The 24,906-nt window shown below is 35.4% G+C and overlaps 1 protein-coding gene across 1 annotated transcript in view; it reads right to left on the reverse strand.

Annotated features, from left to right (window-relative positions):
• Positions 1 to 1,801: 1,801 nt before the first annotated feature.
• The window catches only part of LOC128661598 (proto-oncogene Mas-like), a 129,176-nt gene continuing 106,071 nt past the window's right edge, over positions 1,802 to 24,906 (reverse strand). Inside the window, exon 2 of the mRNA XM_053715833.1 lies at positions 1,802 to 2,836. Within this exon, the coding sequence (XP_053571808.1) occupies positions 1,802 to 2,785 (984 nt within the window). The 5' untranslated portion in view covers positions 2,786 to 2,836. The remainder of the gene's footprint in view (positions 2,837 to 24,906) is intronic.

Genomic DNA, 24,906 nt, shown 5'->3' on the forward strand with positions numbered 1-24,906 from the left:
AGGGATAAAACTATGTGAAAATTAATTTCCTTTGCATAAATTAATAGTTACCTTAATCAAAAACATTTCCAATGTTTATACCAGAGAAGGAAAAAAATGGTAAAGAGTTGGTTAAGTATAAAAGGTATTTAAAGATGAGGGTCTAAGATATGTAAACTTGTGAGGTAACAGAGGTTACAAAAACATCAGTAGTACTGCGACAGGCACTGGTAATGACAGATGTGTAAGCCAATTGTAACATGACATTAGTTGTATATATTCTTACATCAAGAGTTGAAGAAATTCTAAATGATGTAAAAGTTTAATCAAAATCAGTGACATACTTTATAGGAACAGTAAACATCTTGAGATTTGTATATAAAATGTTAAGTTATGAGTAATGAAACAACTTTGCTTTATATTTTCATTATTTATTTTACCTCCTTTTCATGTAGATTAAAAATTGAACATTTTATAATACCTAGAAGTTAAACTACAACTTGCTGATTTCTCAAAGGCTAACTGTGCTCTATATCTGTCCCTTATTGTTTTTAATTCATAACAACTCCAAAACAAGGCACTCTATAGGAATATTATAGCAAACATTATTTCCCTAACATTAGGACCACAGCCCAGATTGGCTCCACTAACTAAGGCAAATGGTAGGTGTAGTTTGGTTATTGATAAATTATTGCAGTAAAAATGATCATTATTTGTTTTAAAAATGTTCTGACTTGACTGATATGTAATTCTATAGCAACATAACAGAAATGCCTTGTTATTACCAGGTGTTTACTGTTCCTTTACCAGTGTACATGAAACTTGTATTATTTATTCATGCAATTTTAAACAACTTTCCAATTAACTTCTATTAATACATAGGGGCCTATTTATCAAAGGTCTTGCGGACCTGATCCGACAGTGCGGATCAGGTCCGCAAGACCTCGCTGAATGCGGAGAGCAATACGCTCTCCGTATTCAGCATTGCACCAGCAGCTCACAAGAGCTGCTGGTGCAACGCCGCCCCCTGCAGACTCGCGGCCAATTGGCCGCCAGCAGGGGGGTGTCAATCAACCCGATCGTACTCGATCGGGTTGATTTCCGGCGATTCCTGTCCGCCTCATTAGAGCAGGCGGACAGGGTTATGGAGCAGCAGTCTTTAGACCGCTGCTTCATAACTGCTTGATAAATGGGCCCCATTGTCTTAGTTATTTTGGTATCCTTTGTTGAAAGTCAGCTCCAGAGCAGCAATGTGCTACTGGGAGCTAGCTTCAACAAGAATACCTATAGAACAAGACATATTTGTATAGAGGTAACCAGGAAAGTGGTTTGCTGTATCTGAATCATGAAAGATTCATTTTGACTTTACTGTCCCTTTAAATAGAATTACAATCTTTATCGATTTTTGTATATTGCACTTATATTTACTTTAAATGAATAATATTTTTTTATACAGATTGTATATTTATTATTAATAATATTATTATCACTTTAATATATTTCCATTAGTGACTAATACAATTTACCTTTTAATTTACAGCCCCTGCCCCCTTGACAGCAAGATCTTATTTATTTTTCATACAAATATGTTCATCTATACAGCACACTGTAGCATTGTGGGATTTGTTGACACCAGTCTGTGATCACATGATATCCTGGCTGGCAGTGCAACAGACATAAAAAGGGAAGCCATGTTTGAATTAATATTAAACAAAACTAAAATAAAGTTTCTCTGGACATTGTACCGTATGAATTTATCATTTTTTTAACACAACAGAAATGGAATCTAGCACCTTTACAGAAAGTAATGCAACCTGAGGCACTATTGACTTGATTCAGTATCCACTTCTTTGTTTGTTATTTTCTCTCTCTCTGCCTCTTCTTCATGGAAGGCTCTCTGAAGAATCTCATGTATGGAGACTTTAGGTGTTGTCTTCCTGAGTCTCCCAACAATGAAGTAAATGTAGGGATTCAGTGTGCTATTAAGCACTGTGCAGAACACAATGGCATAAAATAAACTCACTGTTTGAACATGTGAAAACAAAAGCTTAAAGTACATAAGAAACCACAAAAAGCTGAATGGAGTAACTGATAAGATGAATAAAAAAACTGCAGCAATAATAATGACATACAACCTTGGTGGGTACTGTTGTCGTAATGTTCTTTGTATCCTGAAGAGCAGAATAAGACTTGAAGTCACCATTAATGGCAGACAAATACCAATACTTATAACAAATCTCATTATTTCAATTCCTGTACATGCATTGGTCTGGGCATCAAAATCCTTCGATGAACAAGCAAGATTTTCAATTAGACTCTCAGAGCAGCCAATAATCCAAAGACAGATACACACAATGGAAGACTGGTTCTTTTGTCTATTACATTTGTACCAAATGGGAAATAAGACAGACAGACACCTTTCAACACTAATAGCTGTGAGGAAGAACATTCCAGAGTATTGTGCAGAATCATAAAATATCTCAGCAAATAGATACAATTGTTCTTTTCCTGTAAAATCATTATTTCCCCCAATCAATTTATTAAATTGGATCCCAATTATAAAAACAGTGAACGTTAGAAAAAGGAAGTCAGCAGCTGTCAGGTTTATAATATAAACAGTATATTTGTTCTTTGGAATCCTAAAGCAGAGGTACCAGAACACTATTATATTTCCCACCATTCCAAATAAGCAAAGTGCTACGGCACACGAGGCTGCAATAGCAAAATGTATGTTCGCATTTTCATCAAAACCACTTTCATCCTCGCTTGTATTTAGACCCATATGACTTGTTCCATTGAATTCCATGTTACTAGTTTGGTTGTTCAATTTGAGTCTTGTAAAAAGCCTTTGTGTACCCTATTAAAAACAATAAAAGAGATATTTTACAAAACATATATATGACCCATTGAATTACTTGCATTAAAAATAATTCCACAAAGCAATATTATGAGATGTTCATTCAGAATTTGTATGTTGGTAGGATGAGAGTTTAGTAAGTCAGTCTCTGAGGGCAAAGATGAGGGGCTATGCAGTAGTTTAGTAATCATTAATTGGCATTAACCAACTTAATGCCAAGAAAGTTTTGTAATCTTTTTTAATTTTTCTTAATTTTAGACTTTTTAATTTTGTAATTTAGGTTTTTTATTTTTGATATATATATATATATATATATATATATATATATTTAAATAGTAATGTCAGGTTTATTTATAGTTTAAGCTTAGGTTGTTGTTTTTTTCACAGGTAAGTTTTTATTTATTTGAAGGTAATTATATTGTAAGTTTAATTTCAAGTTAGGGGGGATGTTAGGTTTAGGGGTTAATAGTTTAATATAGTTTTCGCGATTTGGGTGTTTGGCGGTTTAGGGGTTAATAGGTTTAGTTTAGTATTTGTGATGTGGGTGTTTGGCGGTTTAGGGGTTTATAGGTTTAGTTTAATATTTGCGATGTGGTGGGCAGCAGATTAGGGGTTAATAACTTTATTTAGTGTCGGCGATGTCTGGGGACGATGGTTTAGGGGTTAATAACTTTATTTAGGGTTGGCGATGTCGGGGGTGGCAGTTTAGGGGTTAATAGCTTTATTTAGTGTCAGCAATGTCGGGACCGGCGGATTAGGGTTTAATAGGTTTATTATAGTGTTGACACTGTCGGGGCGGCGGATTAGGGGTATTTAGACTAGGGGTTTATGTTAGGGTGTTAGGTTTTTACATAACGTTCATGTCTCCATAGACATCAATATGGATTGCGTTATAGTGATCGCCATTCCGCAATCGCAGGTGATAGTTTTTTTCTAACACTTTTTCTCCATTGATGTCTATGGGGGAAAATGTGCACAAATGGCTTTTGTGCGGTATGAAGCATATCGCAAAACAGAAGAAGTTTTTTTTTCTGTAACTTGTAATGGCAGCGCTATGGAAAGTGCGGTACAGCTACATTTTTTGTGTTATTTACACACGGTATTTAGCGCACAACTTGTAATCTGGGTAATAGTTTGCTAAAAGGACACTAAATTTAAAAGGACAGTCTACAAAAAAAATATTTTTATTGTTTAAAAAGTTAGATAATCCCTTTAATTCCAAATCCTCTGTTTTGCATAACTAACACTGTTATATTAATATAATTTTTACCTTTGTGACTACGTTGTATCTAAATAAAACAGAGAATGGTTTTCGGGGTGCTCAGTAAGCTCAAAACGTTAGAGATATGGGTATGATCACATTAATAATGGGGACCTTAATAAGGGTGTTCTCAAATAATTATATATATATATATAATTATATATATTTGGACTCTTTTCCTTTTTGGTAAAAAATTATTGAAGGATAAATCACTCTTTTTTTATCTTTTATTGAAAAATACACCTTTATGTATTTATTCGTGTTTATTATAAATTTGCATAATGGTTGTTATGTTCTTTATTAGTTTTGAATATATGAAACATTAAATGTGAATTCTAATGTTTATAAATTTTATCTGTACCCAAATAAATATAATGTCACATTGAAACACTTCCGGACTTTCAGTTTAAAGCCTCTATCTTTGTGATATGGTTAAACCAGGTACGTTTTTTTTTTGTTTTTTTTTTACTAATATATAGTGAAGAGAACTTGAAAATATATGCCAATTTTATAAAAAAAAACCTTTTACTTATTAAAAAACATTACATAAAAATCATAAAATACAAAATTATACAATTAGCAGATTTTTCACTGAAATCTATTGTGACAAATTTGTTCCTTTAAAAACAAACAATTAAACTTTCTTCTAAGAAAACCTTTGATATGCGTAGATATTTAAAATAAATTACTAAGCTTATAACTTTATGCAAGTGTTTTCAATATACTTCTGCTTTAAGAAAATGGATTCTGTGTTTTCTTACTGGACTGATAGGTAAAGGATGGTCTAACGTTACCACCTTTAATTAACCAAAAAAAAAGTATTATTTTTTAAGTGAAAGCTGTATAGTCTCTTTTAGCAAATGGTCATTTTGTTGCAATGCCCCTTATTTTGACATGTGTAACTTTGCGTGTTATTTTAGAAATGGAAAGTCTCTCCAAATGTAACGATTACACAAAAGTCTCTCCTAATGCATATTTCTCCTTGACAATAAACTTTAGTAGTGGCCAACTACTGAATGCTTAAGTTGCCTTTTAGGACTTGCCTTAGGGAGGGTTTTTTTAAAATATCTTTATATGTAGTGATGTGGGAGGCCAGAGGTTTAGGGGTTAATAGTTTAATTTAGTATATTTCATTGTGGGGGGCTTGCGGTTTAGTAGTTAATAGGTTTATTAATGCGGCGGTGTGGGCGGACGGCAGATTAGGGGTTAATAATATTTAAGTAGTGTTTGCGATGCGTGAGGGCGGTGGTTTAGGGGTTAATAGGTTTATTATAGTGGTGACGATGTCGGGGAGTGGCGGAAGAGGGGTTAATACATTTTAATAGTGGCGGCGATGTCCAGAGCGGCAGATTAGGGGTTTTATAATTTTATTATAGTGTTTGCGATGCGGGAGGGCCTTTGTTTTGGAGTTAATAGGTAGTTTATGGGTGTCAGTGTACTTTTTAACACTTTAGTTATGAGTTTTATGCTACGGCTTTGTAGCATAAAACTCATAACTACTGACTTTAGATGGCCGTACGGATCTTGTGTTTATAGAGTGTACCGCTCACTTTTTGGCCTCCCAGGCAAACTCGTAATACCGGCGCTATGGAAGTCCCATTAAAAAAGGCCTTTTTTTAAAGTGTGGTACTGACGTTACGTGACGGACAAAAAGGTGTGCAGTACACCTATACCTGCAAGACTTGTAATAGCGGCGTTAGGGAAAAAGCATCGTTATGAAGCATTCTTTCTATTGAGAATAATGCACAGGCAATGCAAACACTAGCTCCTCTGTACTGTCTTCTCAACAAAAAATAATTAATATTGAAAGGACAGACCCCTGCCAAAGAGTTAGATTAAATGTAAAATATACACACAAAAGCAAATAAAGAATGTAAAGAAAATTATAGCTATGTATACTATAGCCACTGGACTGTTAATGATGTTTTGGACTTGATGCACCATTTCAGTTCTTCATAGAAAGAACATTGTTAATAATTTGAAAACATTTTCAGCATTTTGAAAATCTAATTGTTATCTTTGGAGACAAAATTGTTTTCCTATACAAATAGCACCAATAAAATACTGTCGGCTAGATTACGAGTTGTGCGTTAGGCTTATAAAGCAGCGTTAAGAGGTCCTAATGCTGCTTTTTAACGCCCGCTGGTATTACGAGTCTTGCAGGTACAGGTGTACCACTCACTTTTTTGGCCAGACTTGGAAATACCGCAAATCCACTTACGTCAATTGCGTATCCTATAGTTTCAATGGGACTTGCATAGCACCGGTATTACAAGTCTGACAAAAAGTGAGCGGAAAACCCTCTCCTGTCAAGACTGGTACTGCATTTAAAAGTCAGTAGTTAAGAGTTTAACACTACAACGCTGTAGCATAAAACTCTTAACTAAAGGGCTAAAAAGTACACTAACACCCATAAACTACCTATTAACCCCTAAACTGAGGCCCTACCACATTGCAAACACTAAAATAAAATGATTAACCCCTAATCTGCCGAACCGGACATCGCCGCCACTATAAGAAATATATTAACCCCAAAACTGCCGCACTCCCGCATCGCAAACACTAGTTAAATATTTTTAACCCCTAATCTGCCGTCCCTAACATCGCCGCCACCTACCTACATTTATTAACCCCTAATCTGACGCCCCCAATGTCGCCGCCACTATATTAAAGTTATTAACCCCTAAACCTAAGTCTAACCCTAACACCCACTAACTTAAATATAATTTAAATAAATCTTAATAAAATTACTACAATTAACTAAATAATTCCTATTTAAAACTAAATACTTACCTGTAAAATAAACCCTAAATAGCTACAATATAACTAATAATTGCAGCTTAGGGTTTATTTTTATTTTACAGCCAAAAGGATTTTTTCTACCTTAATTCCGACTGGCTGATAGAATTCTATCAGCCAATCAGAATTGAAGGGACGCCATCTTGGATGACGTCACTTAAAGGAACCGTCATTTAGTAAGAAGCCGTCGGATGAAGAGGATGCTCCACGTTGGATGTCTTCAAGATGGACCCGCTCCGCGCCGGATGGATGAAGATAGAAGATGCCGTCTGGATGAAGACTTCTGCCCGTCTGGAGGACCACTTCCCCCGGCTTGGATGAAGACTTCTCCCGGCTTCATTGAGGACTTCAGCCTGGTTGGGTGAAGACTTCTCCCGGTAAGGTGATCTTCAAGGGGATAGTGTTAGGTTTTTTAAGGGGGGATTGGTTGGGTTTTAGAGTAGGGTTGGTTGTGTGGGTGGTGGGTTTTAATGTTGGGGGTGGATTTGTATTTTTTTTTACAGGTAATAGAGCTGATTACTTTGGGGCAATGCCCCACAAAAGGCCCTTTTAAGGGCTATTTGTAATTTAGTGTAGGGTAGGGCTTTTTTTATTTTGGGTGGGCTTTTTTATTTTGTTAGGGGGATTAGATTAGGTGTAATTAGTTTAAAAATCTTGTAATTTGTTTATTATTTTCTGTAATTTAGTGGGGGGGGTTGTACTTTAGATCATTTTAATTAATTGTAATTAATTGTATTTCATTTAGGGAATTAATTTAATTGTAGGGTAGTGTTAGGTGTAATTGTAACTTAGGTTAGGTTTTATTTTACAGGTAAATTTGTCTTTATTTTAACTAGGTAGTTATTAAATAGTTAAAAACTATTTAATAACTATTGTACCTAGTTAAAATAAATACAAACTTGCCTGTAAAATAAAAATAAACCCTAAGCTAGCTACAATGTAACTATTAGTTATATTGTAGCTAGCTTAGGGTTTACTTTACAGGTAAGTATTTAGTTTTAAATAGAAATAATTTATTTAAATATAGTAATTTTATTTAGATTTATTGTAATTATATTTAAGTTAGGGGGTGTTAGGGTTAGACTTAGGTTTAGGGATTAGTAACTTTAATATAGTGGCGGTGACGTTGGGGACGACAGATTAGGGGTTAATAAATGTAGGTAGGTGGCGGCGACATGGGGGGCGGCAGAGTAGGGGTTAATCAATATAATGTAGGTGTCGGCGATGTTGGGGGCAGCAGATTAGGGGTTCATAAGTATAATGTAGGTGGCGGCGATGTCCGGAGCGGCAGATTAGGGGTTAATAAGTATAATATAGGTGTCGGCAATGTCGGGGATGGCAGATTAGGGGTTAATAAGTGTAAGATTAGGGGTGTTTAGACTCCGGGTTCATGTTAGGGTGTTAGGTGTACACATAAAATGTATTTCCCCATAGGAATCAATGGGGCTGCATTAAGGAGTTTTACGCTGCTTTTTTGCAGGTTCTCCCCGTTGATTCCTATGGGGAAATCGTGCACGAGCATGTTACACCAGCTCACCGCTAACATAAGCAGCGCTGGTATTGGAGTGAGATGTGGAGCAAAATTTTGCTAAACGCTCACTTTTTGTCTTTTAACATCGGGTTTGTAAAAACCCGTAATACCAGTGCTGTCTGTAAGAGAGCGGTGAGCATAAACTGCTCGTTAGCACTGCACAGCCTCTAACGCAAAACTCGTAATCTAGGCGTGAGTTTTTTTCAAATGCTTAGTAATAACGACTTAATGAAATTATTTTTGTAAACTACAATAACTGTAACATAATAAACAATCTTTTAAAAAGGAGCCACTAAATCAGCTAAAAACAGATTACTTACATTTCCCATGATACAAATGTTGCTTTTATTAACCCATTAACTAGAAAAACAAAGTTTAGCCTGTACCAATTGATATTTTATTATCTCAATGGCTAATCCTTTTTTATTTATATTTTAGACATGTTTATCAGCAATCACATCATGCAACCAAATGCAGAAAATTGTATTTACATTATACATTATAGCTATAAAGTACAGAAGAAATATGAAAAATGACATCTAATGAGATAGAAAAACAAAGGCAAACCAGAAACATATTACATAAATGCCAACTGACCTATAACTTTCTGATGTTGTACCTCAGATCCTCAGTTCTGCACTGCTCGTTCATTTCATACAGGGTTTAGTCATAAACGACATAAGGCGACAATTTATTAACTATAATTTGCATAGAAATAAGGGCATGTCCTCTATGAGTATTATGAAATTATCAGGAATTATGGAAAACATCTTTAAATTAGATCAGTATAAAGGTATTTCCCAATATTCACAGGAAAAAATCTGGTTCGACTAGTATATTTTCCTATGCTGTAAGATCTGCAAATCTTAGTCTGTATTCTATACTGGTCATTAAAAATGAACCAGTATATATTAAAAAAATCTAGTGGAAGCAAATTGTCAGCTCAATAAAGCTATTTACTATAAGCAGAAGCAATAGAAGCAATAGAATTTCAGTCCCAACTGCTATAACACTAACGCAAATTATATAGACAGCATTGCTATCAGTGTTTAACCCTAACTGTGTCAGGCACCAGGACACAATTGCAAGTCCCAATCCTCGCTAGAAAGAGGATGTTTAGCGTGGTTAGTGGTTTGGGGTGCATTGCCTGGTGCCTAATTTTGGATTCTGAGAACTGGTTTAGCACTAAGGAGAGCAAGGCACCTAAAGAGGAGTGCACTAAGGTAAGCGCATAGGGGGACCATGTTGATGTAACTATAGGCTTGCATGTGTTTAACTGTGCTAATGATTATTTATGCTAGTCAATCAAAAATGACCTTGCAGCAAAATTCACACCGGAAGTGCTAAAAAGGCCCCTGAAAACATCATTCTGAGCTTTCTTTTTTTCATAGTGGTTAGCAAGTACTTAACCTATTTAGGCATTAATATCTCAAATAATCTGTATAAATGGTATAATATTAACTTTGATTTGTAGTTGAGAGTGGCGCTACTAAAAGCTAAAAAGTATTAAAAACTATGAGAGGAAATATATGTGTTACCTACTAAATATTTTATGTATATATTTTACCCAAATCAAATAGAAAATTAAATTTCCATATAAATAAGTATACCTTTACTAGATTATGAATTTAGGAAGAATACATCTGTTCTATTCACATAAATTTCATAAGCATTTTTGGTACAATCAAAAGTTTTTATTATATTACAATCATATGCTGAGAAAAAACTAAAACATTTAAAATACACAGCTGTATATCTATATAAATAAAATATTTCACAAATGACTCACAAAGTAAAAACCGATATTGATATGATAAAATATAAATGAGAGAGCCCAGATAATTATGAGTCTTTCCTAGTAAAGTAACGATGTCCACAAATATTACTTAGAGGTGTGGTCTGTATATTGAAACAAAAGGATTTGTTGAATTTGTTGGAAAGATTCTCTTAATAACACAATTGTTTCAAACAGTTCATATAGTATCCAAGTTCAATTGATAAAATATCAAAGCTCAAATGAATAGAGTGGCAGAGTTCCCAAATAGATGTTAAAAATCCAGTATGTTTAGCAGGGCGACAATCTTGCTTGTGTATTATTTGCAGTAAACTTAAATGGCACTTTATGAGGTATATGACTTTATGAGGTATATCTGAGCCGCTATATAAGTGGTCTTACCTCCTCCTTCATGTGTTAACCCCGCTTCATAGGTGGTCTTACCTCTTTTTAAATGTGTTTGAAGTCTCTAGGCTTACCGGTCTTTTAAGTTTGGGTAAACGTAGCGATGCAGCGATTCGGTTTTCTTCAGCTTGCGCAAGCTCTCCTATAAACCGATGGCTTCTTTACCTGCTCTTAGTACTCAGGTGTACGCAGGTGTAGATCTGTGTGAGGTCCGTTAATCTTCCTGCACTTAGTACTCTTTGTACGCAGGTTACAGACAGGTGACTGGTTTCTTTAGCTCCGACCAGTATGATGGTGTACCTTTTGGAATGGGTTCCGCAGTCTGGGTTGGCAAAGGGATTCCTTGCAATACAACTTTTTATCACAGTTTTCTACGCGTTTCACCCGCGTTCCGGGCTTTTTCAAGATACTGTGATTACTCGGCTTTCCAATTTAAATAATGTCGCCTTCTATCTGATTGGTCCTGCTTTAGTAACGTCACTGGGCTCTCTTAGGATAACCCCTTCGGGTTTTTCTTTTACTGAAAATATAGGCTCTCTCATTTTTTAAAACATTCTCTGCTAGAAACATTCCCCAAAGTAATGCTTTTCTAACTCAATCTCAAATAACAAAAGATGACAGAAAATGAAAATAAAATAATAAAGGAAAATCGGGGAAAATGTATCTTTTTTCTACACCACGGTAATGGTGTTATATTTTGGATATATTAGTTTTTCTCATCCTCACATATATTTTTGCGTAAGGTCTTAACAACACCTTCCTTTTAGTTAGGGTTCTCTACCTATAAAATGATATCTTTTTGATGGATATTGATATTACCTAAATAGATATCTATATTTTTGATAATGGTGTCATTGAATTTAATGTAGATTGTTTCAAAATATTAATTTAGGTTAGATTTAAAAGGATAATGGATGATTTTATGTGTGTCTTAAAGTGATATTAGAATTAATGAATTAAAACTTGCTTTTATATTTCAGTATTAATTCCGTGAATACATTTTTTTTTTTTTTTATATTTTTTAACTAAAAAATTTAATCTATCTTTCTATTAGGGTGATTTCATATTAATTTTCTTAGTAAAAAAATTTTTTCACTATAGTTATAGATAACTTTTTAATTTTTATTTTTTAATTCTTAAAGATAAGGTGCATAATTGTTTGTTAAAAATAAAGTGCATAATTATTTGGTAAAGTGCAGAATTTTTTAATAGAGTGCAAAAAATTTTTTGGAAAGTGCTTGTGTATATATAGTAATTTTTTAATTTAGATGGTGTCCTAAAAATCTTATTAAATTAATCTTATTATAAATATGAATTGATCTTTTTTTATAAAAGGTATGTTCTATTTTATAGGTTAAGATTTGGCTAAAACATTTTAAAACTCAACTACAAAGGAATGGAGATAGGTCTAATTCTGAATTTAATCCATATGGATATATGGTATTAAAATTGAATATGAGCTCAGCTTCTGTTTTCAAAAGACTTAGTTCAAAATTGCCCCCTCTCCAATTTTGTTTTACTTTACATATTCCCCAATAGGTGAGATCAGATAACTTGTTTTTGTGGGTTTCCCTAAAATGTTTATATAATTGGGTGTCTAAATTTCCCTTTCTTATATTGCATAAATGTTCTCTTATTCTGTCTCGTAACAACCTAGTGGTTTCTCCTATATAGAATAAATTACATGAACATTTTAATAGATAGACTACTCCTTTGCTATTGCATCTAATGGTATCCTTTATAATAAATTCTTCTTTTGATCCTGGGATTGGTATAGATTTTTTCTTTGAACTATATTGACAAGCCCTACAGAGATGGCAGGGAAAAAATCCTTTAAGTTGTTTACCTAGTAGATCTTTTTCTATTAGTTTTTTATGATGTCTAGGTTTAAATTCACTAGGGGAGAGTATTGTTTTGAAATTTCTTGCTCTCCTAAATATCATTCTGGGATGTGGTTGGACTTTATCTCCTATCAACGGATCATTTTTTATCAGATGCCAATGTTTTTGTAGGATTTTTCGGATCAGACTAGTCTGATCCGAAAAATCCTACAAAAACATTGGCATCTGATAAAAAATGATCCGTTGATAGGAGATAAAGTCCAACCACATCCCAGAATGATATTTAGGAGAGCAAGAAATTTCAAAACAATACTCTCCCCTAGTGAATTTAAACCTAGACATCATAAAAAACTAATAGAAAAAGATCTACTAGGTAAACAACTTAAAGGATTTTTTCCCTGCCATCTCTGTAGGGCTTGTCAATATAGTTCAAAGAAAAAATCTATACCAATCCCAGGATCAAAAGAAGAATTTATTATAAAGGATACCATTAGATGCAATAGCAAAGGAGTAGTCTATCTATTAAAATGTTCATGTAATTTATTCTATATAGGAGAAACCACTAGGTTGTTACGAGACAGAATAAGAGAACATTTATGCAATATAAGAAAGGGAAATTTAGACACCCAATTATATAAACATTTTAGGGAAACCCACAAAAACAAGTTATCTGATCTCACCTATTGGGGAATATGTAAAGTAAAACAAAATTGGAGAGGGGGCAATTTTGAACTAAGTCTTTTGAAAAAAGAAGCTGAGCTCATATTCAATTTTAATACCATATATCCATATGGATTAAATTCAGAATTAGACCTATCTCCATTCCTTTGTAGTTGAGTTTTAAAATGTTTTAGCCAAATCTTAACCTATAAAATAGAACATACCTTTTTAAAAAAAAGATCAATTCATATTTATAGTAAGATTAATTTAATAAGATTTTTAGGACACCATCTAAATTAAAAAATTACTATATATACACAAGCACTTTCCAAAAAAATTTTTGCACTCTATTAAAAAATTCTGCACTTTACCAAATAATTATGCACTTTATTTTTAACAAACAATTATGCACCTTATCTTTAAGAATTAAAAAATAAAAATTAAAAAGTTATCTATAACTATAGTGAAAAAATTTTTTTACTAAGAAAATTAATATGAAATCACCCTAATAGAAAGATTAAAATTTTTAGTTAAAAAATATGAAATAAAAAAAAAAATTTATTCACGGAATTAATACTGAAATATAAAAGCAAGTTTTAATTCATTAATTCTAATATCACTTTAAGACACACATAAAATCATCCATTATCCTTTCAAATCTAACCTAAATTAATATTTTGAAACAATCTACATTAAATTCAATGACACCATTATCAAAAATATAGATATCTATTTAGGTAATATCAATATCCATCAAAAAGATATCATTTTATAGGTAGAGAACCCTAACTAAAAGGAAGGTGTTGTTAAGACCTTACGCAAAAATATATGTGAGGATGAGAAAAACTAATATATCCCGTATATAACACCATTACCGTGGTGTAGAAAAAAGATACATTTTCCCCGATTTTCCTTTATTATTTTATTTTCATTTTCTGTCATCTTTTGTTATTTGAGATTGAGTTAGAAAAGCATTACTTTGGGGAATGTTTCTAGCAGAGAATGTTTTAAAAAATGAGAGAGCCTATATTTTCAGTAAAAGAAAAACCCGAAGGGGTTATCCTAAGAGAGCCCAGTGACGTTACTAAAGCAGGACCAATCAGATAGAAGGCGGCATTATTTAAATTGGAAAGCCGAGTAATCACAGTATCTTGAAAAAGCCCGGAACGCGGGTGAAACGCGTAGAAAACTGTGATAAAAAGTTGTATTGCAAGGAATCCCTTTGCCAACCCAGACTGCGGAACCCATTCCAAAAGGAACACCATCATACTGGTCGGAGCTAAAGAAACCAGTCACCTGTCTGTAACCTGCGTACAAAGAGTACTAAGTGCAGGAAGATTAACGGACCTCACACAGATCTACACCTGCGTACACCTGAGTACTAAGAGCAGGTAAAGAAGCCATCGGTTTATAGGAGAGCTTGCGCAAGCTGAAGAAAACCGAATCGCTGCATCGCTACGTTTACCCAAACTTAAAAGACCGGTAAGCCTAGAGACTTCAAACACATTTAAAAAGAGGTAAGACCACCTATGAAGTGGGGTTAACACATGAAGGAGGAGGTAAGACCACTTATATAGCGGCTCAGATATACCTCATAAAGTCATATACCTCATAAAGTGCCATTTAAGTTTACTGCAAATAATACACAAGCAAGATTGTCGCCCTGCTAAACATACTGGATTTTTAACATCTATTTGGGAACTCTGCCACTCTATTCATTTGAGCTTTGATATTTTATCAATTGAACTTGGATACTATATGAACTGTTTGAAACAATTGTGTTATTAAGAGAATCTTTCCAACAAATTCAACAAATCCTTTTGTTTCAATATACAGACCACACCTCTAAGTAATATTTGTGGACATCGTTACTTTACTAGGAAAGACTCATAATTATCTGGGCTCTCTCATTTATATTTTATCATATCAATATCTGTTTTTACTTTGTGAGTCATTTGTGAAATATTTTATTTATATAGATATACAGCTGTGTATTTTAAATGTTTTAGTTTTTTCTCAGCATATGATTGTAATATAATAAAAACTTTTGATTGTACCAAAAATGCTTATGAAATTTATGTGAATAGAACAGATGTATTCTTCCTAAATTCATAATCTAGTAAAGGTATACTTATTTATATGGAAATTTAATTTTCTATTTGATTTGGGTAAAATATATACATAAAATATTTAGTAGGTAGCACATATATTTCCTCTCATAGTTTTTAATACTTTTTAGCTTTTAGTAGCGCCACTCTCAACTACAAATCATTTCAAATTCGTGACCAGGAAGGGGGTTTACAGAGAGAGGCAAAAGTATTTTAAGTTCAAGCGCTGTTTTATATATATCTCCGTTTATCCCATAATATTAACTTTGACTAGATTCTTTTGTCTATAGAGCAAGATCTTAAATGATGGAATCATTTACCCATCTCTTTGATGGGTAAAGCACATCTCATTAAAATGATGATTCTTCCCAAACTACTTTACACGATTAATATGTTGCCGATTTTAATACCAAAGAAAGATATTGAGAAGCTGAATAAGATATTTAATGATTTTCTCTGGGGAGGGGAAACAAATGTATGAGCTAAGTTGCAACAGCCCTTTTTACATGGAGGTTTGGGAGTTTCAGATATATATTTATATAATCTTGTCTCGTTGGCGCAAGTAGCCGTACATTGGTTACTAGGGACAGAACATTTCCATGAGGAATCTATGGATAACTTGCATTTGTCTGATCTCTCTAAGGCATTTTTATTGCACTTGGATTGGAGGGAGCTACCTTTTTCAGTTAGGAATAATATAATGTATGGAGGAATACTAAAGGCTTGGTTTAAGTTAAATAAATTGTTAAAGCTTCCCCATCAGTGGACGGTTTATCTGCCCATCATAGAGAACCTACATTTTGAGCATGGTTTGAACTCACAGATTTTTAAAGATTGGGTGAAAGTAAAAATTCAAAAGATTGGAGATTTGATGGATTCTTTGAATAAAGTAATGAGGTCTTTCCCTGAAATTCAATATAAATTTGGATAACCAGATGTTCATCTATATTCGTACTTACACATTTTGCACTATATTAAGGGAATTATAAAAACTCACTCTTCTATTTGGGGGATACAGCCCCTTAATAAAGTGCTAGAAGTATTTGGAAAATGGAGATTCCCTTATTCTCCATTGTATAAAGCTCTATTGGATTCAAGGTCAAATAAGATGTGGGTACAAATAATTGAAGCTTCAGTGCAATTGGATGTAACAGAAATTGAAAGAAGTCTTAAGAAAACAAAAACCAAAAACAGGATAGCAAGGTACCTGAAGAGGAGTGCACATACTTTAGTGCATTGGGATCCCATGTTGATGTAAATATTAGCTTGCATGTGTTTACCTGTGCTAATGATTATTTATGCTAGTCAATCAAAAATGACCTTGCAGCAGAATCAGCATCAGAATTCACATAGAAAACATCATTCTGAGCTTTCTGAAAACATCATTCTGAGCTTTCTTTTTATTCATAAAATTATATTGCCATTTCTGTTCCTGACCTGTCTTCTTTGCTATGACCCCTGATTGCTATTTGGATTATGTTTCTAGCATTATCCCTTTCTGTACTGTTTTGTCTAGTTTCTGCTGGATATACAGGTACTTGACCAAGGTCTGCCCCCCAACTACTCTTCTGTGTTCTGGGTATATACACTTGGTTCTGGTCCTGCTCTTCTGGTTATGGCTATAGCTTGCATCTGACTACTTCTCAAAGAATATCTCTTGATATACTGATTTCAGCCATAAAGCAAAGTAATTACCCATCCTATATAATAAAAGGCCAAGTATGTTTGTCCGACGCAGTCATGTACAGTAGAGACTGCACGAGACAAACACACCTGGCCTTAACCCCTTAATGACCAGCACCAATATTAGAGGTGAGGACGGCGCTGGTCATTAAGCCCTTAAGGACCTCTGCCAAGATCTTGCTAAAAGTAGTGAGATCTCGCTATTTCTGCATGCACAAGTGGGTCCCTGTGTTTGCAATACATTATTTAAATTACAAATTATGTAATTACTCAAAATATTGCTGTCATCTAATTTGTGTGTGTAACTTCGTATTCTAATTATTTTACTTTTTTTAAAATATACTTTCCACCTGTATTTAATTAATATGGTCAACAAATCAGACCCTGTCATTAGCAATATCTTTTTACATAATTAGGGTTTATAAACAATACTCCTGCTACTATTATTAACATGAATATTTCTCTACAAGAAATGAATGTTGTTAAACTAGCTTGGCCTGTTATTTGTGTAATGTTGCTCCATAATTATAAATCTTATTATAGATTTTTATTTAAATATCCCCAATGGGAAATTCGACACAAAATAATATTCCTACGATGTTCCCCATACCAGGGAATTTTCTGCTGAGGCTGCTTAATATATTCTGTTCTACAGAATATTATAGCCTAAGAGGTGTCAGAGTTAGGAGTCTGGATAATATGATTTGTAGATGCTCCTCATTACAGTCACAAATAGAGACTAAGGGTCTGATGATCTAATTCTCTTTGCTCTTGTGATATTGCCTAAGAAGTCTTTTCTGCACTGCAAAGTCCATAAAGATAATTTTAGAAAAGCTAATTTTAGCTTGAGAACTATTTATCTATTTACGAGGAATTCTGGGTATGAATGAGAGGCCCATTCAGTGTAATACAAGGTTCAAAAAAGCCAACAAAAATTTTGGGTGATTTTTCTCCACTTTGGGGAGTTTTTAATCATTAGGACCTCACTGTTATTATCAGAGGAGACACATCTACCTTGTAACTGTTCAGCACTCACCACATAGTTCTACTGTGAAGGATATCAGCATCAAAAATGCTTTCTAAACCTTACAAAACAAATTAATTAAATTGAAAACACTTCCTCTATAAAAATTTGCAAAAAAAGAAAACTTAAAGACAGTTAAAGAGGAATAAAATAAAAATAAACGTGAGACATGAGACTAGATACATCACAGGGGTAATATAGTCTTTAGGAATGCTGTGAGAATTCCCCATGCTGGGCCTAGATGTTAGCAACAAAATCCCAATTCTGGGATGCCCTGGCCAGTCCCTTTGGAAACCTTTTATTCTATCCAGCAAGACTGCTTTACCATAAGAAAACAGACCTGAATACTTTACAATAACAAACATTTACTTAAACCATTTTTAAGTCTGTTTTCTACGTGTTCTGGTTATAATTATTGTTTTTCTGCACTGCAAGCAGTTCTCATTGGTTTGTGAGATATCATGTGTGCACCCCATACAACAATACAGGGTAAATGGCATGAAACCCCAATAACAAATCGTGGAACATGATCTTGCCTTTACAAGAGGTAATTCCCCCTGTGTCTATAAATCTAGGCCAATATTCATCAACACTTTAAATCTGCAGATAATTGTAAATCCTAACAAAACAAAGGGAGGTGATCCCAGATTTGCTGGAAAAGGCAAAAATGCTATTTGTTCCCAGCTGACCTTGTTGTCTATATTATAGAAAGAGGTAACTGGCTGGGAGTGTGCTTAGAGCATATTACAACATTTAAATCAAAGAGAAAACCCTATTAAGAGAATAGGGAAAAGTATGCTCTTTTTACACATAAAATATATATTTTTCCACTTAAAATTGAACTTTTACTAGTTATAGTTAGAAAAGGCAGTAGAAATAGAAATTGTATCTAGCGTGCCAGAACTATAGTTAAAAACACAACTCTGAAACTGTGACTTGTATAAAGTACTTCAATTTTGCTGATTTTATGTAGTTTATCACATATAGGAGGAGGAGGGGAAAGATCAACGATATTGGGTAAATATAAGAGCCTCTATTTAGGAACTGTGTCCTGTATTGCCTTATATTAGGGTAGATAAGCCACTTTTGTTACACTAAATATACTATAAATCCCTTCCCTATCCTTCCCACAATATGTCCCAAATGTTACAACTAATGTTACAACAACATATAAAATTATCAATTAGTAAATAGTCTGAAATTAACAGAGTGCAGTTAAAATAAAGGGGCTTCTTATTTATTTTAACTGCACTACCCTATTATAGGGCAATATTACCTTTCTTGTAAACAGAGTATTCCTCAAGTTCTAGCAGTTCAGTAACCTTATCCCTCCACATTGCTAGAGAGGGAACGTCTTTCGAATTCCATACTTTAGCTGTTAGCATTTTAACACTATTAGTGAATATTCGAAATAGTGGAATAAGGTGCTTGGAGGGCAATTGGGTAGATTTATTTAATACCCATATCTGGGGGTCGTGTGGTATAGTTATTTGTAAAATGTGTTCTACTTCTTGCATTACTTCATACCAGTAATGGTTTATCCGGGAGCACCACCACCACATGTGACCCATTCCACTCCCAACGTGGCCACATCTCCAGCATTTGTTACTAACTTTAGGGTATAACCGATGTAGCTTTCGGGGGGTTAAATACCAGCAGTGCAGGGGGGGCGGAGCCAACAGCCGAGACAAGTAGACGCAGCTACTCTGAGCTCCAGATATAACGAAGGCATTAAATTACTAAAAAACTATCTTACTCTCTCTAAAAGACACATATAATAAGCATGATTACTAGAGGGATCAGCAGAACTTGTAACTTTCCTTTTCTGGCTTAAATATCCCCAGGGATCTCTACATAATAACGCTGCGTGTTGAGGCCTACTCGGCACTCCTGGATTTAAGCCGGTTCAGCACATACAGTAAATTTACAAGATTTATATACTATAGCCTGGACATTTATATCCCTGAGGTGGAGGAAGCACCGCTCTACTGTCCAGAGTATTCCTGAAAAGAAAAGTAATAAACCTATCATGGAGATTGCTATCAGCTGCAAAAGATCAACAAACAGGATGGACGTGCATTTCAACTCCCTTACAAGCGCATTGAGGGGCGAGCATAGCGACATTCCTGAAGAAAAAATAACAGGTACCCTAACTCAAACCCTCTCCAGGTCATACGGTGAGGTGGAGCAAGCTAGTCCCCCTGTCGATGGTCCTGAGGAACAAGCTTGGCTGGACGGATGGCAGGGTAGCAAGATAACTCCGGATACGGCAATGGCATACACTGGACAATCTCACACAGTGGGCGCAGAGAAACTAACTTTTGGCTTCCTAGCGATGCGGACGGTTGCTGAAGGACTTCAGGCTGAAGCTGGTTTCGGACTGCAGACTCTGAATATTGCACCATCAAATACAGCTCCTGCTCCGTGTGTATCAAGCTCAGACCCCTTAGGTTGCGGAGAATTCTTTAGTGATGCCAGTTTATTTTTACACAATGAGAGCACCACGCTCCTGCTGGGAACCAACTATACATCAGTTTTAAGCATTAACTGTAGAGACCTAATAATGCGGCTTTCTCCATGGAGGACCTTATTGCCCGTAGGTGTAGGTTAACAGAATGGGGCATGACTGTTCACTATGAAGGGTTAAGTTATTTTGTACACTGCAAGCCCTGAGTGATTATGTTCGAGTCTTTGGGGTTATCCAACATTTTCTTATTTTACGATAGGATCAAACTTTTGCTCCACATTTAATGTCCTTACTAAGTTAGATATCTTACTTGGACTTAGAATTTTAGAGTTTTATGTCTAATTATCACTGTATGCAGTTGTCTCACTATATTGTTTTATTGTTTAATTGTTGACTATAAGCATGTAAGATGGTATTTACAAGTTCACTGAGGTTCTCCACACTAGTCCCCCGCAGGTACTTTACACTTCCTCATTCAGGCTAATATTGGAGTGGATTACTTAGTAATGAGTTTATGAGCTCACATTTTTTCTGATATTCTGCCTGATATTGGAAAGAGATGGTTAGCTCACAAAGCAGGGTGTGTATAAAATGGGATAATGTATGAGTAAAGTTAAAAAACATAGGCCTAGATTTGGAGTTCGGCAGTAAAAGGGCTGCTAACGCTCCGCGGGCTTTTTTCTGGCCGCACCATAAATTTAACTCTGGTATCGAGAGTTTAATCAAATGCTGCGTTAGGCTCCAAAAAAGGAGCGTAGAGCATTTTTACCGCAAATGCAACTCTCGATACCAGAGTTGCTTACGGACGCGGCCGGCCTCAAAAACGTGCTCGTGCACGATTCCCCCATAGGAAACAATGGGGCTGTTTGAGCTGAAAAAAAACCTAACACCTGCAAAAAAGCAGCGTTCAGCTCCTAACGCAGCCCCATTGTTTCCTATGGGGAAACACTTCCTACGTCTGCACCTAACACTCTAACATGTACCCCGAGTCTAAACACCCCTAACCTTACACTTATTAACCCCTAATCTGCCGCCCCCGCTATCGCTGACCCCTGCATATTTTTTTAAACCCCTAATCTGCCGCTCCGTAAACCGCCGCCACCTACGTTATCCCTATGTACCCCTAATCTGCTACCCCTAACACCGCCGACCCCTATATTATATTTATTAACCCCTAACCTGCCCCCCACAACGTCGCCGACACCTGCCTACACTTATTAACCCCTAATCTGCCGAGCGGACCTGAGCGCTACTATAATAAAGTTATTAACCCCTAATCCGCCTCACTAACCCTATCATAAATAGTATTAACCCCTAATCTGCCCTCCCTAACATCGCCGACACCTAACTTCAATTATTAACCCCTAATCTTCCGATCGGAGCTCACCGCTATTCTAATAAATGGATTAACCCCTAAAGCTAAGTCTAACCCTAACACTAACACCCCCCTAAGTTAAATATAATATTTATCTAACGAAATAAATTAACTCTTATTAAATAACTTATTTCTATTTAAAGCTAAATACTTACCTGTAAAATAAACCCTAATATAGCTACAATATAAATTATAATTATATTATAGCTATTTTAGGATTAATATTTATTTTACAGGCAACTTTGTAATTATTTTAACCAGGTACAATAGCTATTAAATAGTTAAGAACTATTTAATAGTTACCTAGTTAAAATAATAACAAATTTACCTGTAAAATAAATCATAACCTAAGTTATAATTAAACCTAACACTACCCTATCAATAAAATAATTAAATAAACTACCTACAATTACCTACAATTAACCTAACACTACACTATCAATAAATTAATTAAACACAATTCCTACAAATAAATACAATTAAATAAACTAGCTAAAGTACAAAAAATAAAAAAGAACTAAGTTACAGAAAATAAAAAAATATTTACAAACATAAGAAAAATATTACAACAATTTTAAACTAATTACACCTACTCTAAGCCCCCTAATAAAATAACAAAGCCCCCCAAAATAAAAAATTCCCTACCCTATTCTAAATTAAAAAAGTTACAAGCTCTTTTACCTTACCAGCCCTGAACAGGGCCCTTTGCGGGGCATGCCCCAAGAAGTTCAGCTCTTTTGCCTGTAAAAAAAAACATACAATACCCCCCCCCCAACATTACAACCCACCACCCACATACCCCTAATCTAACCCAAACCCCCCTTAAATAAACCTAACACTAAGCCCCTGAAGATCTTCCTACCTTGTCTTCACCATCCAGGTATCACCGATCCGTCCTGGCTCCAACATCTTCATCCAACCCAAGCGGGTGTTGGCGATCCATAATCCGGTCCAGAAGAGGCTCCAAAGTCTTCCTCCTATCCGGCAAGAAGAGGACATCCGGACCGGCAAACATCTTCTCCAAGCGGCATCTTCGATCTTCTTCCATCCGGAGCGAAGCGGCAGGATCCTGAAGACATCCAGCGCGGAACATCCATCCGGACCGACGACTGAACGACGAATGACTGTTCCTTTAAGGGACGTCATCCAAGATGGCGTCCCTCGAATTCCGATTGGCTGATAGGATTCTATCAGCCAATCGGAATTAAGGTAGGAATTTTATGATTGGCTGATGGAATCAGCCAATCAGAATCTAGTTCAATCCGATTGGCCGATCCAATCAGCCAATCAGATTGAGCTCGCATTCTATTGGCTGATCGGAACAGCCAATAGAATGCGAGCTCAATCTGATTGGCTGATTGGATCAGCCAATCGGATTGAACTTGATTCTGATTGGCTGATTCCATCAGCCAATCAGAAAATTCCTACCTTAATTCCGATTGGCTGATAGAATGCTATCAGCCAATCGGAATTCGAGGGATGCCATCTTGGATGACGTCCCTTAAAGGAACAGTCATTCGTCGTTCAGTCGTCAGTCCGGATGGATGTTCCGCGCTGGATGTCTTCAGGATCCTGCCGCTTCGCTCCGGATGGAAGAAGATCGAAGATGCCGCTTGGAGAAGATGTTTGCCGGTCCGGATGTCCTCTTCTTGCCGGATAGGAGGAAGACTTTGGAGCCTCTTCTGGACCGGATTATGGATCGCCAACCCCCGCTTGGGTTGGATGAAGATGTTGGAGCCAGGACGGATCGGTGAACCTGGTATGGTGAAGACAAGGTAGGAAGATCTTCAGGGGCTTAGTGTTAGGTTTCTTTAAGGGGGTTTGGGTTAGATTAGGGGTATGTGGGTGGTGGGTTGTAATGTTGGGGGGGGGTATTGTATGTTTTTTTTTACAGGCAAAAGAGCTGAAATTCTTGGGGCATGCCCCGCAAAGGGCCCTGTTCAGGGCTGGTAAGGTAAAAGAGCTTGTAACTTTTTTAATTTAGAATAGGGTAGGGAATTTTTTATTTTGGGGGGCTTTGTTATTTTATTAGGGGGCTTAGAGTAGGTGTAATTAGTTTAAAATTGTTGTAATATTTTTCTTATGTTTGTAAATATTTTTTTATTTTCTGTAACTTAGTTCTTTTTTATTTTTTGTACTTTAGCTAGTTTATTTAATTGTATTTATTTGTAGGAATTGTGTTTAATTAATTTATTGATAGTGTAGTGTTAGGTTAATTGTAGGTAATTGTAGGTAGTTTATTTAATTATTTTATTGATAGGGTAGTGTTAGGTTTAATTATAACTTAGGTTATAATTTATTTTACAGGTAAATTTGTTATTATTTTCTTGTCGTTAGAGCTCTAACGCTCACTTCGGAAACGACTCTAAATACCGGCGTTAGAAAGATCCCATTGAAAAGATAGGATACGCAAATGGCGTAGGGGGATCTGCGGTATGGAAAAGTCGCGGCTGAAAAGTGAGCGTTAGACCCTTTAATCACTGACTCCAAATACCAGCGGGCGGCCAAAACCAGCGTTAGGAGCCTCTAACGCTGGTTTTGACGGCTACCGCCGAACTCCAAATCTAGGCCATAGTGACTGTAGTCAATGACTAGGCAAAACAACATGTCCATTTAGGTCTGCTGACTATTACAAAGTAACTTAATTAGTTATTTAGCTTAAGACAACATTTAACCTATGTTTGCAGTATATGGGCAGTAGTAATGGTGTAATTTCATCAAACCTACTGGAGGTTTAGCTTTTAGGTTGCGCCCCGATGATCTTTGTTTAGCAACCTAACATCCACAAGCATGGCTCTCTATAGACTTGGATTCGGATAAACATACTTTGCTCTCGGACTTTGCTAAAATAATTGAGTTAGCTCATAATTAGTTAAAGGAGCTAAGCGGTATATGACTCTTGCTACTGCCCATATTATAATGTATCTCTACATACTTTCTATAGACCTAGTTTGTTTGTTAGTTATTAATTCAGTTTTGTATTCACTAAAAACCTATGCAGGTCTAACCCAGCCCCACACAGTGCTTATAGTCTGGTCTACCGAGAAGATTACTGTACATTCATATCATACTAATGTCACGAATATCAGAGTCTGTGATAGCTGCTAACTTGAATCTCACATAATATGGGATATTCGCACAC

The sequence above is a fragment of the Bombina bombina genome, chromosome 5 (assembly GCF_027579735.1).
Source record: "Bombina bombina isolate aBomBom1 chromosome 5, aBomBom1.pri, whole genome shotgun sequence".
NCBI classification, from domain to species: Eukaryota; Metazoa; Chordata; class Amphibia; order Anura; family Bombinatoridae; genus Bombina; species Bombina bombina.